Source organism: Maniola hyperantus, chromosome 13, assembly GCF_902806685.2.
Source record: "Maniola hyperantus chromosome 13, iAphHyp1.2, whole genome shotgun sequence".
NCBI classification, from domain to species: domain Eukaryota; kingdom Metazoa; phylum Arthropoda; class Insecta; order Lepidoptera; family Nymphalidae; genus Maniola; species Maniola hyperantus.
In genome coordinates, this window is record NC_048548.1 from 11,603,476 (window position 1) to 11,616,426 (window position 12,951).

The following is a 12,951-nucleotide window of genomic DNA, read 5'->3' on the forward strand; positions in this document are numbered from 1 at the left end:
TGGGATCCAGCTCTCTTTCTCGTTCAGCCGCCTCCTTTAATGCGAGCACTTGCTCGCAGAAAGACACTACTGCCGTCCAACAAGTCTCGCTTGTGATCATTGCGCTTATCACGCTTGGGAGCGATAGATCACTGCCCAAGGTGAACGACAATAGATGCCTCTGCGGCGCCCAGGCTGCGCATTCCATCAGGGTGTGCTGTGCCGTATCGGATGGAGCACCGCATTCGTGACAGGCTGGGGTCACTTCCCGCCTCGCACTATTGTCGTACCTATTCCTAGCACAAGCCTGACTCTTAGTTGGAGAGGAAAGGGTATATTAGTATATAATATTAGTCATTTAACATTGCTAATATTCATTTTAAAAAAAACTAATACTTACCACTATTCTATTTCAAAACCCAGATTCTATTGAAAGGAAGCCAAATAACCTTTATTTGTTTTTCAATACCAAATATACCCATCTCCTCCATTCTATCGCGCTGCATCTTAGCCTGCAGGTAGGTAGGTACCTCATACATGATGTATGAGATGGAAGTCAAAGGAAAAGTGAACGTACACAAACTTGCAGGTAAAGTTAGAAATAAAATTTCCCTCTGGCAGAATTTTTTATTATTTTAGCCTATCCAAAATCAACATGGATCCTTTTCAAACAGCGCGTGGGCGTTTGTAAAAAATATTATGTCATCGTAGACTCACAGTGTTCCGGGCAAAGTGGATGATGAATTGAGTCGCTTATAATATTAAAACATTTTTTATAGTATCATATTTTCAAGGGTAATATTCACTTACTTTTTCTTTTTTGAGTAGGTAATAGACTAGCACACTTAAAATCTAACTAGCTTATGCCCGCGACTTCATCCGCGTGGACTACACAAGTTTCAAACCTCCATTTTACCCCCTTAGGGATTGAACTTTCAAAAATTCTTTCTTATCGTATTGTCTACGTCATAACAGCTATCTGCATGCCAAATTTCAGTCCGATCTGTCCAGTAGTTTGAGCTGAGAAAGCATTTTTGAAAATTCAAAATGTGGAATTTGAAATTTGTATCGTTCACGCGGACGAAGTCGCGGACATAAACTAGTACCTACTCAAATAATAACTTTATTTAAAGCCTGACCAGAAATATAAAAAACTTGCTCCGGGGGCGCCACTAGTATATTGTCTATGGTAAGTAAGTAAGTTACTTGTATAAATTAGTTCCACAGGTTTTCCGCAATATGACGAAGTGTGTATTTTATTTTTCTGGTCTGGTTTACATGACGACCTCTCTGGCGTAGCAATGCATAGTGTGGCCTTATAATTGAGAAATTATTGGTTAATTTAACCCAGGTTTACCCGCAAATTGATATTGCGCTGGAATCATGTTTCATTAACATCGAAATGACGTCATTTTGACGTCAGTCGGAATAAAAATATACAGTGCGACAAGGCTTTTTTGGCACTTGAATAATATTGACAGGGAGGACAAAGACTTAGAATCATTAGAATATTCAAACAAGAACAAACACTTGACGGCAATGTTAGTCCCGATTTTCGCCACGCGCCAAGATAGCCTTGTCGCACTGTACCATCAGCTCGAAACTTCAGTCTAGTGCTGACGTCACTAAAATGGCGGCTACGCGCATTAGCAATTTGCGGGACTTATACATAAGGTCTTCCACACCAGATAGAGTTTGAAACAGGCTTCAGTCATGAATATCGGGACCTACTAGCGTCGAAACCATACCGGCAAGCGATTTGATCAACCCGTTGTCAGTCCACTGTCTTCTCTCAGAATGAGGAAGGTTGAAGGCGTTTCAGTACGATGCCATAACCTGCCCTAAACCCATTAGAGGTATAGGCTTAATACACTGCCATACTTTTTATTTTTATCTGTGTTCTTACTTCTTACATCACGGGCTTCGTCATAAAAATGTAAGTGCCTTTTAAAAATTTGTATAGGCATATTTTAGCGGTACTTACGTGCTAATTTTAGGATATTTTTAAGGTCTCTAAAAAGCGAACCTTCTACTTTGGGTAAGTAAATAGATTTGCACTAATGTTGCTTGTACTTGTAAGTAACAGTTTACTTGTAGCATTTTTTTATGTTTTCGGATCTTGAAATTTTTACCTACGGCGGCCTCACCGGTCTTCGTAGACGGAGGTTTCATGTTTGGGTGTAATCAAATCGTCTTGAAAAAGATTTTCAAAGTCCAATATCTATTTAATACCATGCTGTTATCCAATACCTATTTACTATTGAAAGGGATTCAATATAACAAAGCAATAGATTTTTTGATCGGAGTTCACACAGAATTTTATCCTTTAGGCTTTACATATGAAATAGATAAAGGATAAAAATCGGTTAAGTGCTAGTCGGACTCGCACTCCAAGGGTTCCGAACCATCGTACAAATATTTTCAATTTTTTATGGTGATTATTAAGATATTTTTAATATTAAGATTAAGTTATTGTTGTTATAATAGCGCCAATAGAAATGCACATTCTGTGAAAATTTCAACTCTCTACCTGTTGTATAGAATCAGGCGTTGCTTTGCGGAAATCCATGATATACCTAGGTACAATGAACCAAAAGCTTAGTTTGCATAATCCGCTGAAAGAGATCAACAATGAACCAAAAGCTTAATTTGCTATAATCCGCTGAAACAGGTCGAATCTGTATGGTGCAACATGCAGCATGCGAAATGCAACGCCCGCCCTCCCACTGCTAAACATGCAGAAAGAAGCAGCCACCAGGCAAGAGATACGCACCACCAACACGCAGCACCACACAAATCCCAAACACACTCTACGCACGTTTCGCTCCGACACCGGAGCATCCTCAGGAGATGTAGATACAGATCTGATCTGTTTCTAAATGTTGTATAGAAGCAGGCGTTACTTTGCGGAAGTCCATGATATACAATGAACCAAAAGCTTAATTTGCTGCACCATAGGTACAGATTCGACCTGTTTCAGCGGATTATAGCAAATTAAGCTTTTTGTTCATTGTAACTCTCTACCTATTCCGGTTCACAGCTAGAGGAACAGCCCGCTGATAGACAGACGGACGTACAGCGGAGGCTTAGTAGGTACGGTCCTGTTGGCACCCTTCGCGTACGGAACCCTAAAGAGCAGTTATACGCCTATACGTTCTACCGCGCGAACACAATTACTTTTATTTATAGTCTGTGGTGAGATGTTCATTTATCTTCCAGCTGAAGCCAATGAACCGGGCAGTGTCAGTCCTGATATGGAGCTTGTTTCCACCGTTTCAACGTCACGACAACCACGTTCCATTCTACGTCTGGCAACTGTAGATACTGAGCTAAAACTGACGACGTAAACAGATAAGCTTAATGGCGTCCAATATTCGAAAGCCTGGAGGTAACGTAAATACTATAGATTTTGTAGGATATTATAAAAGCAAGATGAAAATAAGTACAAAATATTAACGCGACCGTAGCAATCACAATAGGTAGTACGATATTTTATAAGTGGTAAGCGAGAAAAAATCTAAAAATGTATCGCTGGATGTATGTATGGAAGAGATCGCTTTAGCGATAAGGCCGCCTTTGCATGCTACAGCTATTAGATTAAGATCCTGTGTTGTGTTTTTTCAATGTTTACTTTGTGTTGTGTGCAATAAAGTGTAAAATAAATAAATGAATGTATAAACAAGATAGTATTAGCAATAAGTAATCAGTTATGGTACAGTTCAAATAACCATATGAACTTAATTTAAGGTAATTATTTCGAAATTACAGACATACATTTAAACTACCGTGAGTGATTTCCATTCTAAATAATATCTGTCCCGGCTTTACTCACGTGTGTAGTCGACGTTAGCCCGACTAGTTTCGAACCCATACAGGGTCCTTTTTCAAGGGAGTCTCCCCCCCTCACCCCAGCCACCCTCACAACGGGCTCTACGGGCAGCGGCACGTGCGTCCCGCAGTCAAAACCGCGGCGCGTGCGCGAACGGACTCCCTTGAAAAAGGACCCCGTATGGGTTCGAAACTAGTCGGGCTAACGTCGACTACACACGTGAGTAAAGCCGGGACAGATATTATTAGTACAGACATACACTTCAATTTTATTTATTTAATCTATGTCTATAACATAGATTTATATTTTCGGACTTTTTTGTCTATCGTGCCTTACCAGTATAATGGAAAAACATCCTTTTCGTCAAATTCTTAATAGAAAAGTGTTGACTCTGGATTCCTCGGTGCGGTTGATTGGAATTTTCTTTCTAAGAGAATTCATTAAATTGTGCCGCTTTGTCGAAACGGTTTGGATGGCGCGGATGCCATGCTCAAAATAGAATTTTGGCAAAATGGTTTATTCCTTTACTAGATGATTCGCCCCGACTGGATGCGTCCCGACTTCGTACGGGAAGCTTAATTTCTACTTAGTGTATGTTATATCTAAATACTGGACGGATCGGGCTGAAATTTGACATTCAAATAGCTATTATTATGACGTAGGCATCCGCTAATAAAGGATTTTTGAAAATTAAACCCCTAAAAGAGTAAAATAGGGATTTGAAATTTGTATGGTCCACACGGACGAAGTCGCGTGTATTAGCTAGTAATATATAAGTGTTCATCGTGAAATTATTAAAATCAAACCTATTACGTAGGCTAATATGTTTAGCGGATGGCAATTATTTCGTGCCGCAGGAACTGTCTAATTTTCTGGGATAAAAAGTAGCCTACGGCCCCGACACTGCGGAGAAATCCAGGGTAAATAGTCTCGTTCTAGGTTCCCTAAAAAGAATAGGTATATGTATTTAAGGTGCCTATACACGATTACGCAGACGTGTAGCCTGTATATTGTAACTTTGATTCCTATCCTAATCCTCAGTCTATTAATTTTCCATAAAACAATATATTTAAACATTAATACAATAGAAACCTGCCATCTATCTCTTTAACAAAATCTATTGCTGCCACAAACATGATGCCCTGACAGTCTAATTTATTACATCCTAAAATTTAGAAACTGTGGCATTAATAACAAGGGGAATATGAAGATTCATCATTTTGTTATTCGATAAGAAGGATATTATATAAAAAAACGCTCATTACTTATAATTTATCCTGGATAAAAACGAATAGGTATAACAGACGACGGCACAAATTAAAACTGATGAATGGTACCTATAATAATACGACGACTGGGAATAATAGTAACTAAGCTAATACAGACAAAAAGCTGATAAAGGCTTCATTAGAAAAACCTTCATATATAAAACTCAGCAGAGAGAGAACTATGCTTGGCGATTCTCTAGGTCATCAAATCAGAAATGAGGAGATCCGTAGGAGAACTAGACCGACATAGCGCTACGGGTTGTAAAGCTGAAGTGGCAATGGGTAGGATACATAGTTCAAAATAGATTTTGGGATCCCAAGGTGCTGGAATTGCGTCTTCGCACCGAAAACTCAGCATTGGAACTTAGAAGATCCCCACTTGATGGACAGACGACATCAAACGAGTCCAGGGAGTCGCTGAATTCAGGCGGCCGCAGCGCATGATTGTGGCGTGTGGAAGTCCCTACAAGAGACCTATGTCCCGCAGTGGACGTCTATCAGTTGATGATAATGATAATGATGATGATGCAAGCATCATCATCATTATCATTATAGACTTGTACTATAAGTCAACTAAGTTAAAACATAATAAAAAAAATATTTGATGCGGCGCATGATTGTGGCGTGAGAAAGTCCCTGCAAGATACCTATGTACAGCAGTGGACATCTAGATCAGTTGATGATGATGATGATGATGATGATTGAGGTGCTGTTTTAAAGATTACAACAAGCCAAGTAAAAAGATAAAAAAATGTTTGGCTTAGGAGCAGTAGGTATAAAATCTTTTGGACCACTTGTGCGGCGAATAAAACAATTTTAGGACTTGACGAAAAGGTTTTATCAAGTAGGTAGTTTACGAGAGGGTCTCTCTCAATATCTCGATAACTATCTTTGAATCAAGTTACGAGTATATTTGAATAGGAAACTTTGATCTGATTCGACAGAATTACGCATATCAAGTCTGAACCTTGTATAGTCCTGTGTTAGTTGTATAAGACACCGAGTGAAGAGATGGATTTCGCAAGTTTATAGAACTTCCGTGGTTTGCATTTAAAGGAGGTCGTACTTAACTGCCAATAGGAAAACGTCCTGTTGGACACCCGTAATATAAGATCAGGCCGACTTCACCCTTGCCCCTTCAACAGTTTTTTTTTTCATTTTTTATTCCCTTACAAGACAGCCCTTGACTGCAATTTCACCTGGTGGTAAACGGCTTCTAGTTTCTACACGGCAGTGTACCGCGAACGCTTAATCGCTTTGCGGCACGGCTATGCCGGTAAGGTGGTAACTAGCCATGGCCGTAGCCTCCGACCTGACAGCTGGTATTTTTGGCATAATTCCACGCGGGACTTGTTTAGTAATCCTAATCCCAATTCCTAATAATATTATAAAATGTGAAAGTGTGGATGTTTGGATGTTTGTTACTCAATCACGCAAAAGCTACTTGACGGATTTGGATGAAATTTGGAATGCAGTTAGATTACACCCTAGATTAACACATAGGCTACTTTTTATTCCGGAAAATCAAAGAGTGCCCACGGGGTTTTTAAAAAACCTAATTCCAGGATTCCTAATTCCGGACGAAGTCGCAGGCATCAGCTAGTCAGCTAGTTTCTTATAAAGGCTTGCACAGGCACAAAGTCTGAAGGGGACGGGTGCTTAGCACGATAGGACGTCATACTAGACGCCTGTTATGCCAGTAAACGATAAAACATACAAATATTCCGTATGCTCTATTATATCATATTGAAATCCTCTAAAGATCTGTACGCACTACGCACCTGAGCTGCGCTGCGCGTCGCTTCAGTCCGACTGCAGAAAGCGTCACTTCAGGCCGCTCACGGTACCTACCGCACTACAACTCCTGCAGTAGGCGGCAGCTCGCGTCACTTGCGCGTCACTTCTATGCCCGATCGCGTACGAACAACAACGTCGCAAGATGAGCAACATTGAAGAGGGAAAGGGTGGAAGCCGACATCCTAGGGGTTGGGAATTTTGAGGATATACTTTTAAGAGCCCGTCATGTGCCAAAAATTAAAAATACGTTATTTATTTTGAGGTCTATCACGCCTATACATTAAATACTTAACTCGATGCGCGTGTATCTTATCCGAGCGCCATACGCATTCTGAAGCGACGCGACGCGCCGCTGGGTATGTCGCACTAGCGTCGCTGCACCGCGCGTCGTTCGCTGCGCTTCACAATATTCTCCCAGTCGCGACGCGAGGCAACGCGCGGTGAAGCGCTGTGCAGCGCCGCTCTAGTGCGATATGCGCCATACAAAATGATAGAAATTATATTTTGACGTTCTGTGCCGCGACGTGCAGTGACGCGCAGCGCAGCTTAGGTGCGTACAGACCTTTAATGGTGGACCCTTCTCATACTGAGAGGAGACCCGTGCTCTGTAGCGAGCCGGCGATGAGTTGATCATGATCTTGATGATGATTTTTTTAAAATGTTGCCTTGCCGTAGCTCTTACCGTCTGACCAAACCTAAAGCAATTTCTCAGAATAAAATAAGCATCTTTCTCATAACTCAATTACCGCAAATTACCCAGTATCGCCGCAAACTCTGCCAAACAAAATAAATCTCAAAAATATTATATTACAGAGTCTTCAAGATAATGTTTAGTCTCCCCTTCAATCAAAGAATCATCCCTTGAAAGATAAAGCGGGGGCTAAACTTTATTATCTTATGGTTGTGGCATAAAGGATAACCGCTTATAGCGTACCTAATAATAGCATTCCGCCGTCTTTTTAAACATAATATACAGGGTGTAACCAGAACGCTAGCAAAAACTTAGCGTTATTGTTATACTTCCTAAACACAATCCAATACCAATAACCCTTTGCATCATTTTGTAGTTTAAGTGATTTAGTATTTTTCAAACCCGCAATGTATAGCGTGAATAGCTCGAGTCGAAAAAAAAAAGTTAGAGATGTATGCCCAAGATCAAGCCATAGACTCCCCGAATAGAAGGCCGATGGCTTATTTAATTATTTATTATTTAATTAGAACGGCCATAAAGCCCAATTACACTAATTAAACTACGAGTACTAACTAACATAAACATATTTACAAAAATTGTTAAAATTATAAATTTTAAAAAGCAAAATTATATATTTTCACAAATGTGCAAGATCTGACCCATGAGGTCAGCCCTTTTGTCAGCAAATATGTCACAGCGAAGAAATGGAAATGGCTGGCGAAAAAAATTTCTAGTAAATAAGATAGATCAAGGCGATAAAAGTAATGAAACATCACTCCAGTAATTTCCACAAAGGTCGCCCGCAAATATCAGGCCTTTCCCTGTAATTTCTCTCCCATTCGCACATAAAATGTGTGATTTTCTTCCATCTTAATCACTATGTTATTTGACGTGGAACACGGTGACCGATCGTAGTCAGCAATTTAAGCACAAGCAAAAACCTACAGGCTTTTCCCGGGAAGCCTTTAATCATTTATCACGTGTCCGGTAATAGAAAATGTCGAGAAAATGTGGGAAAAAACTAAATTGGTGAAATAGCCATAAGATCGTTTTGACCTTGTTTTGTGCTGCATTTAGATAAACTGACTTACTCTTCCCAACTTTGTAGGAACCTTTACCGAGCGATAATATTCTTATCTATACGAGAATCTAGATGATAACTGCGAGTTCGTCCGTGTGGATTTAGGTTTTCTAAAAATCCCATGAGTGGGTAGGTACTCTTAGGTTTATTCAGACTCAAGACTTTACCCAAAACTGGTCGGTCTCCTTTCGTCAAAATCGATTAATCGGCTGGGTCGTGAAAAGCTAGCAGATAGACGGAGAGATCGTCAGAGAGACTTTCCATATTAGTACCTAGTAAAGCTCACCACTGCGCAAGGAAGGTCGGCCAAAATAACCACTTATAAAATTAACCCTCAATCTTCTTACGAGCTCAAAATTCCCTACTGGAACGTTAAGCACATATTGTTTTAAATATTTAATCGACCGCTAAGAGCTTTCTTGCTATCATCTGCGTATGACACTCGTTACTTGAGACGTAACTCAAGACGAGCACTTGATAACTTGACATCGTGTAAAAATATAGGTTGTTTTACCGCATTTGCTAATTAAGTACTTAGCATCTATCTGGCCCTTAAGACACGTGATTTTCTAGTTTAGGGGTCAGGATTCCAGAGAAATCAACCAACCAACTCCCATCGGCGGTGTTCCCACTAGATTATAACATGGGGTTATTCAAGGGGCGGACCAACAAATTCCTAAAAGGCCGGCAACGCATCGGCGGCTCCTCTGGTGCTGCAAATGTTCATGGGCGGCGGTAATCACTTAACATCAGGTGACCCGCCTGCTCGTTTGCTCGCTATATCTATTAAAAAAAAAAAAAAAAAAAAGAACTGTACTGAGTTATTAAAATAAAATAAAATTATCATCTTCTTCTTCTAAATATATATAAGGAAAAGTTGACTGACTGATCTATCAACGCACAGCTCAAACTACTGGATGGATCGAGCTGAAATGACGTAGGCATCCGCTAAGAAAGCATTTTTGAAAATTCAACCCCTAAGGGCGTGAAATAGGTGTTTGAAATTTGTGTAGTCCACGCGGACGAAGTCGCGAGCATAAGCTAGTAGAAAATACAATAATATCATCAGATTGTAATATCGGGTAGTTATCAAAACTCAAATTAATCTACTCATGTGGTATAGCTTTGTTTCACCCATTTTCCACGAGTATGGAAATAATAAAAAAGGTCAAACAATTCCAATAAATGGAAGCGCTGGAATTCTTCGTACACCCTTTCCCGTATTGGTATTCGGTAAATATTTGTCTAGTTTAGAACAATACCTGTGTTATTGATTGCCGAAATGGCCTGATTGACGTTTAACAAGTAAACACTTCAAAGTTGTTTACACTTTCTTGAGGGTTTTGTTTATTTTTTGCGTGTTAAGTTGCTTAACATTCTGTTGGGATATTGAGTTTAGAAAATGCTAACGTCAGCGATAAATATGCTTGTGTAACAAATTGGATAGCCTTCCTCAAGGCTATTGCTACTCATATTATAAATACGAAATGCTTGTTTGTATAGTACGCGACTGGTCGAGATGGGAATCGGGGTGGGAACGCCCTGCACACCTGCTCAGCCCCCGCAATAACCCGGTAAGGGTGAACGCGGGTATTGTGCGGGTGTGCGGAGCGTCCCCCTGCCTCATACCCCGATTGCCATCTCGACCTGCCACGTACTATAGATTTATTTGTTTCTTGGAATTCTTAGTTTGTCCTTGGAGCAACGGACTTGATTTTTTGCATGGTTAGGTGTACTTAGTTTTGAAATCCTAGAGAGTGACAAAAGCTACTTTTACTACCGGAAAATCGAAGAGTCCCCACGAGATTTCAAAGGGGGCGAGTTCAAAGCTCTGCCTCTCTTAAAACATTATCTCTCTAACTCCATAAAAAATATTGATTCCTTTTATTCTTCCAAAGAACGTCAAGCTGGATAGTAGGTAATTTTTCTGCTGAAAGCATGTGATAGCCTAGTGCTTAGGACGTCCGCCTTATAATCGGAGGTCGGGGGTTCGATCCCGGGCACGCACCTCTAACTTTTCGGAGTTATGTGCATTTTAAGCAATTAAATATCACTTTCTTTAACGGTGAACAAAAACATCCTCAGGAAACCTGTATGCCTAAGAGTTCTCTAATCATAACGTTCTCAAAGGTGTGTGAAGTCTACCAATCCGCACAGTGCCAGCGTGATAGACAATGGCCAAAACCCTTCTCACTCTGAGAGGAGACCCGCGCGTGCTCTGTAATGAGCCGGCGATGGGTTGATCATGATGATGATGACTTGACATGGCTCACCCATCAACTCTTCAACTGAACATCAACTCAAGTCCACAGCTGTCCCTAAGAAGTATAATTCCTTGTTCCAGATTTAAGCCAAAGCCAGCTGCTATGTCGTGGGGTGTCAACGCACAAGGTCTGCGGTCTCCGTGCGCACGCTCCTCGGATATCCTTCATCAACAAAGATGAGCCCGACCCTCATGAGCTGAGACGCAAATCAGCCAGCAGTCGACTTGGAAACTCGCCTCGCTCCAGCATTGCCAGTGAAGATAGGACTGATTCACTGGTACTCAGGTACGATTCAGACGATATAATAATATCTCGATGACCTCGCCTGGCGCAGTGGTGAACGCTGCGTTCTTATAAATGGGAGGCTCCAGATTCGACTCCCGGCACAGGCAATTTGGTAATTTATAATTTCTAAATTGTGAATTGCGTGTATAGTGTGTCCCTTTACCACCCTACGGGCAAAGACATGCCGCCAAGCGATTTAGCGTCCTGGTACGATGCCGTGTAAAAACCGACTAGCTTATGCTCGCGACTTCGTTCCGCGTGGACTACACAAATTTCAAACCCGTATTTTATTCCCTTAGGGGTTGAATTTTCAAAAATCCTTTCTTAGCGTATGCGTACGTCATAATAGCTATCTGCATGCAGCCCAATCCGTCTAGTGGTTTGAGCTGTGCGTTGATAAATCAGTCAGTCAGTCAGTCAGTCACCTTTTCGTTTTATATATATAGATAAGGGGTTGGTATGGGTGTAATAAAACTGCCACACCCCTTCCAAGTTAGCTCGAATTTAAAAAAATTCCTTGAACTAGGTTTATTGTCTCGAATCTAGCTACGACCTAACTTGTTAGTAAGAGGTGAGTAGATATCACTAACTAGTGTAACTACTAACTATATACAGCGGTAACTCATCAGGGATCGGCGACATTCTAATTGGAGCTTAAACGAGCCAACTGGAGTAACCAACTAACCAGGATGGCCAACTTGACGAAAAATAACGGGAATTGATTAAATTGATGAAAGGTCATCATCATCATCTTCATCAACCTGTGGACGTCCACTGTTGGACATAGGCCTTCCCTAAAGAGCGCCACCACACCCGGCCCTCAACCTTCCTCATCCAGCCACTTCCCGCCAGCCAGATGAAAGGTCGTAAATCTTAATTTTTTCCCATCAGTCTGTATGCGTCCGCTTCTGGACATAAGTCTTTTCCATGTTAAAATTTAAGAAGACCTTATTCGTTAAAGTAATAACTGCCCCTTAAGAACCCTAGAGGACGGTGTAATTAATTGATGTTTGAGTATTATGCCCACAAGACGTTACTGTAATAAATTAAATCTTGATGACCAATTACTTACTATCAAAAAAACGGGAATTGGCGAATAGGGTCTTGGACTGTAGTAATAAACTGAAGTGATTTTTTGTATAGTAGTTGTTTATGGGGCTAGAATTCATTATTAAAGAGAAATTTTTAAAAAAAATCATGATTTTTACTTATTTTCACCATGTCACGCTGCGCTGTACGGAAGGTGAATAATGGCGTCACAATCCGTACAGCGTGACGTTAATACATAATTATTTTCAAAAATGAATTAAAATAATGATTTTTAACATTACTCCATTTAATAATGAATTCTAGTCCCATAAACAACCGCTTTACAAAAAATCCAAGTCCCTATTGCTGTTTCAGTTTTCGGCCCACATAAGACAGAGGCTAAATTCTTCTAAAATTTTAAAAATCAATTAATCTTTGCTTGAAAACATTTATATACCTAGAGAAGATTAGAATGCATGATGATTTTAACGAATTAAGGAATTGCAATCCGTATCCATACTTCATGTGAAAGTGTGTCTTTCTGTCTGTCGATTATGACGAAAATTGGCACACAGTTTGTATCCCGGACACGGCTAAAGGCTACTATTATCCAAGAAAATCAAAGAGTTCCCTCGGGATTTTTAAAAACCTAAATCCACACAGACAAAGTCACGGATATCATCTAGTTGTTACCTATTAAAAATAATATACAATTTCAAGACTGTCCT

The 12,951-nt window shown here is 40.4% G+C and overlaps 1 protein-coding gene across 2 annotated transcripts in view; it reads left to right on the forward strand.

The window, feature by feature from the left end:
* The window catches only part of wake (wide awake), a 206,339-nt gene that overhangs the window by 95,673 nt on the left and 97,715 nt on the right, over nucleotides 1–12,951 (forward strand). For both annotated transcript variants that reach the window (XM_069502511.1, XM_069502514.1), the window contains exon 4: nucleotides 10,990–11,194. In XM_069502511.1, coding sequence (XP_069358612.1) covers nucleotides 10,990–11,194 — 205 coding nt within the window. The remainder of the gene's footprint in view (nucleotides 1–10,989; nucleotides 11,195–12,951) is intronic.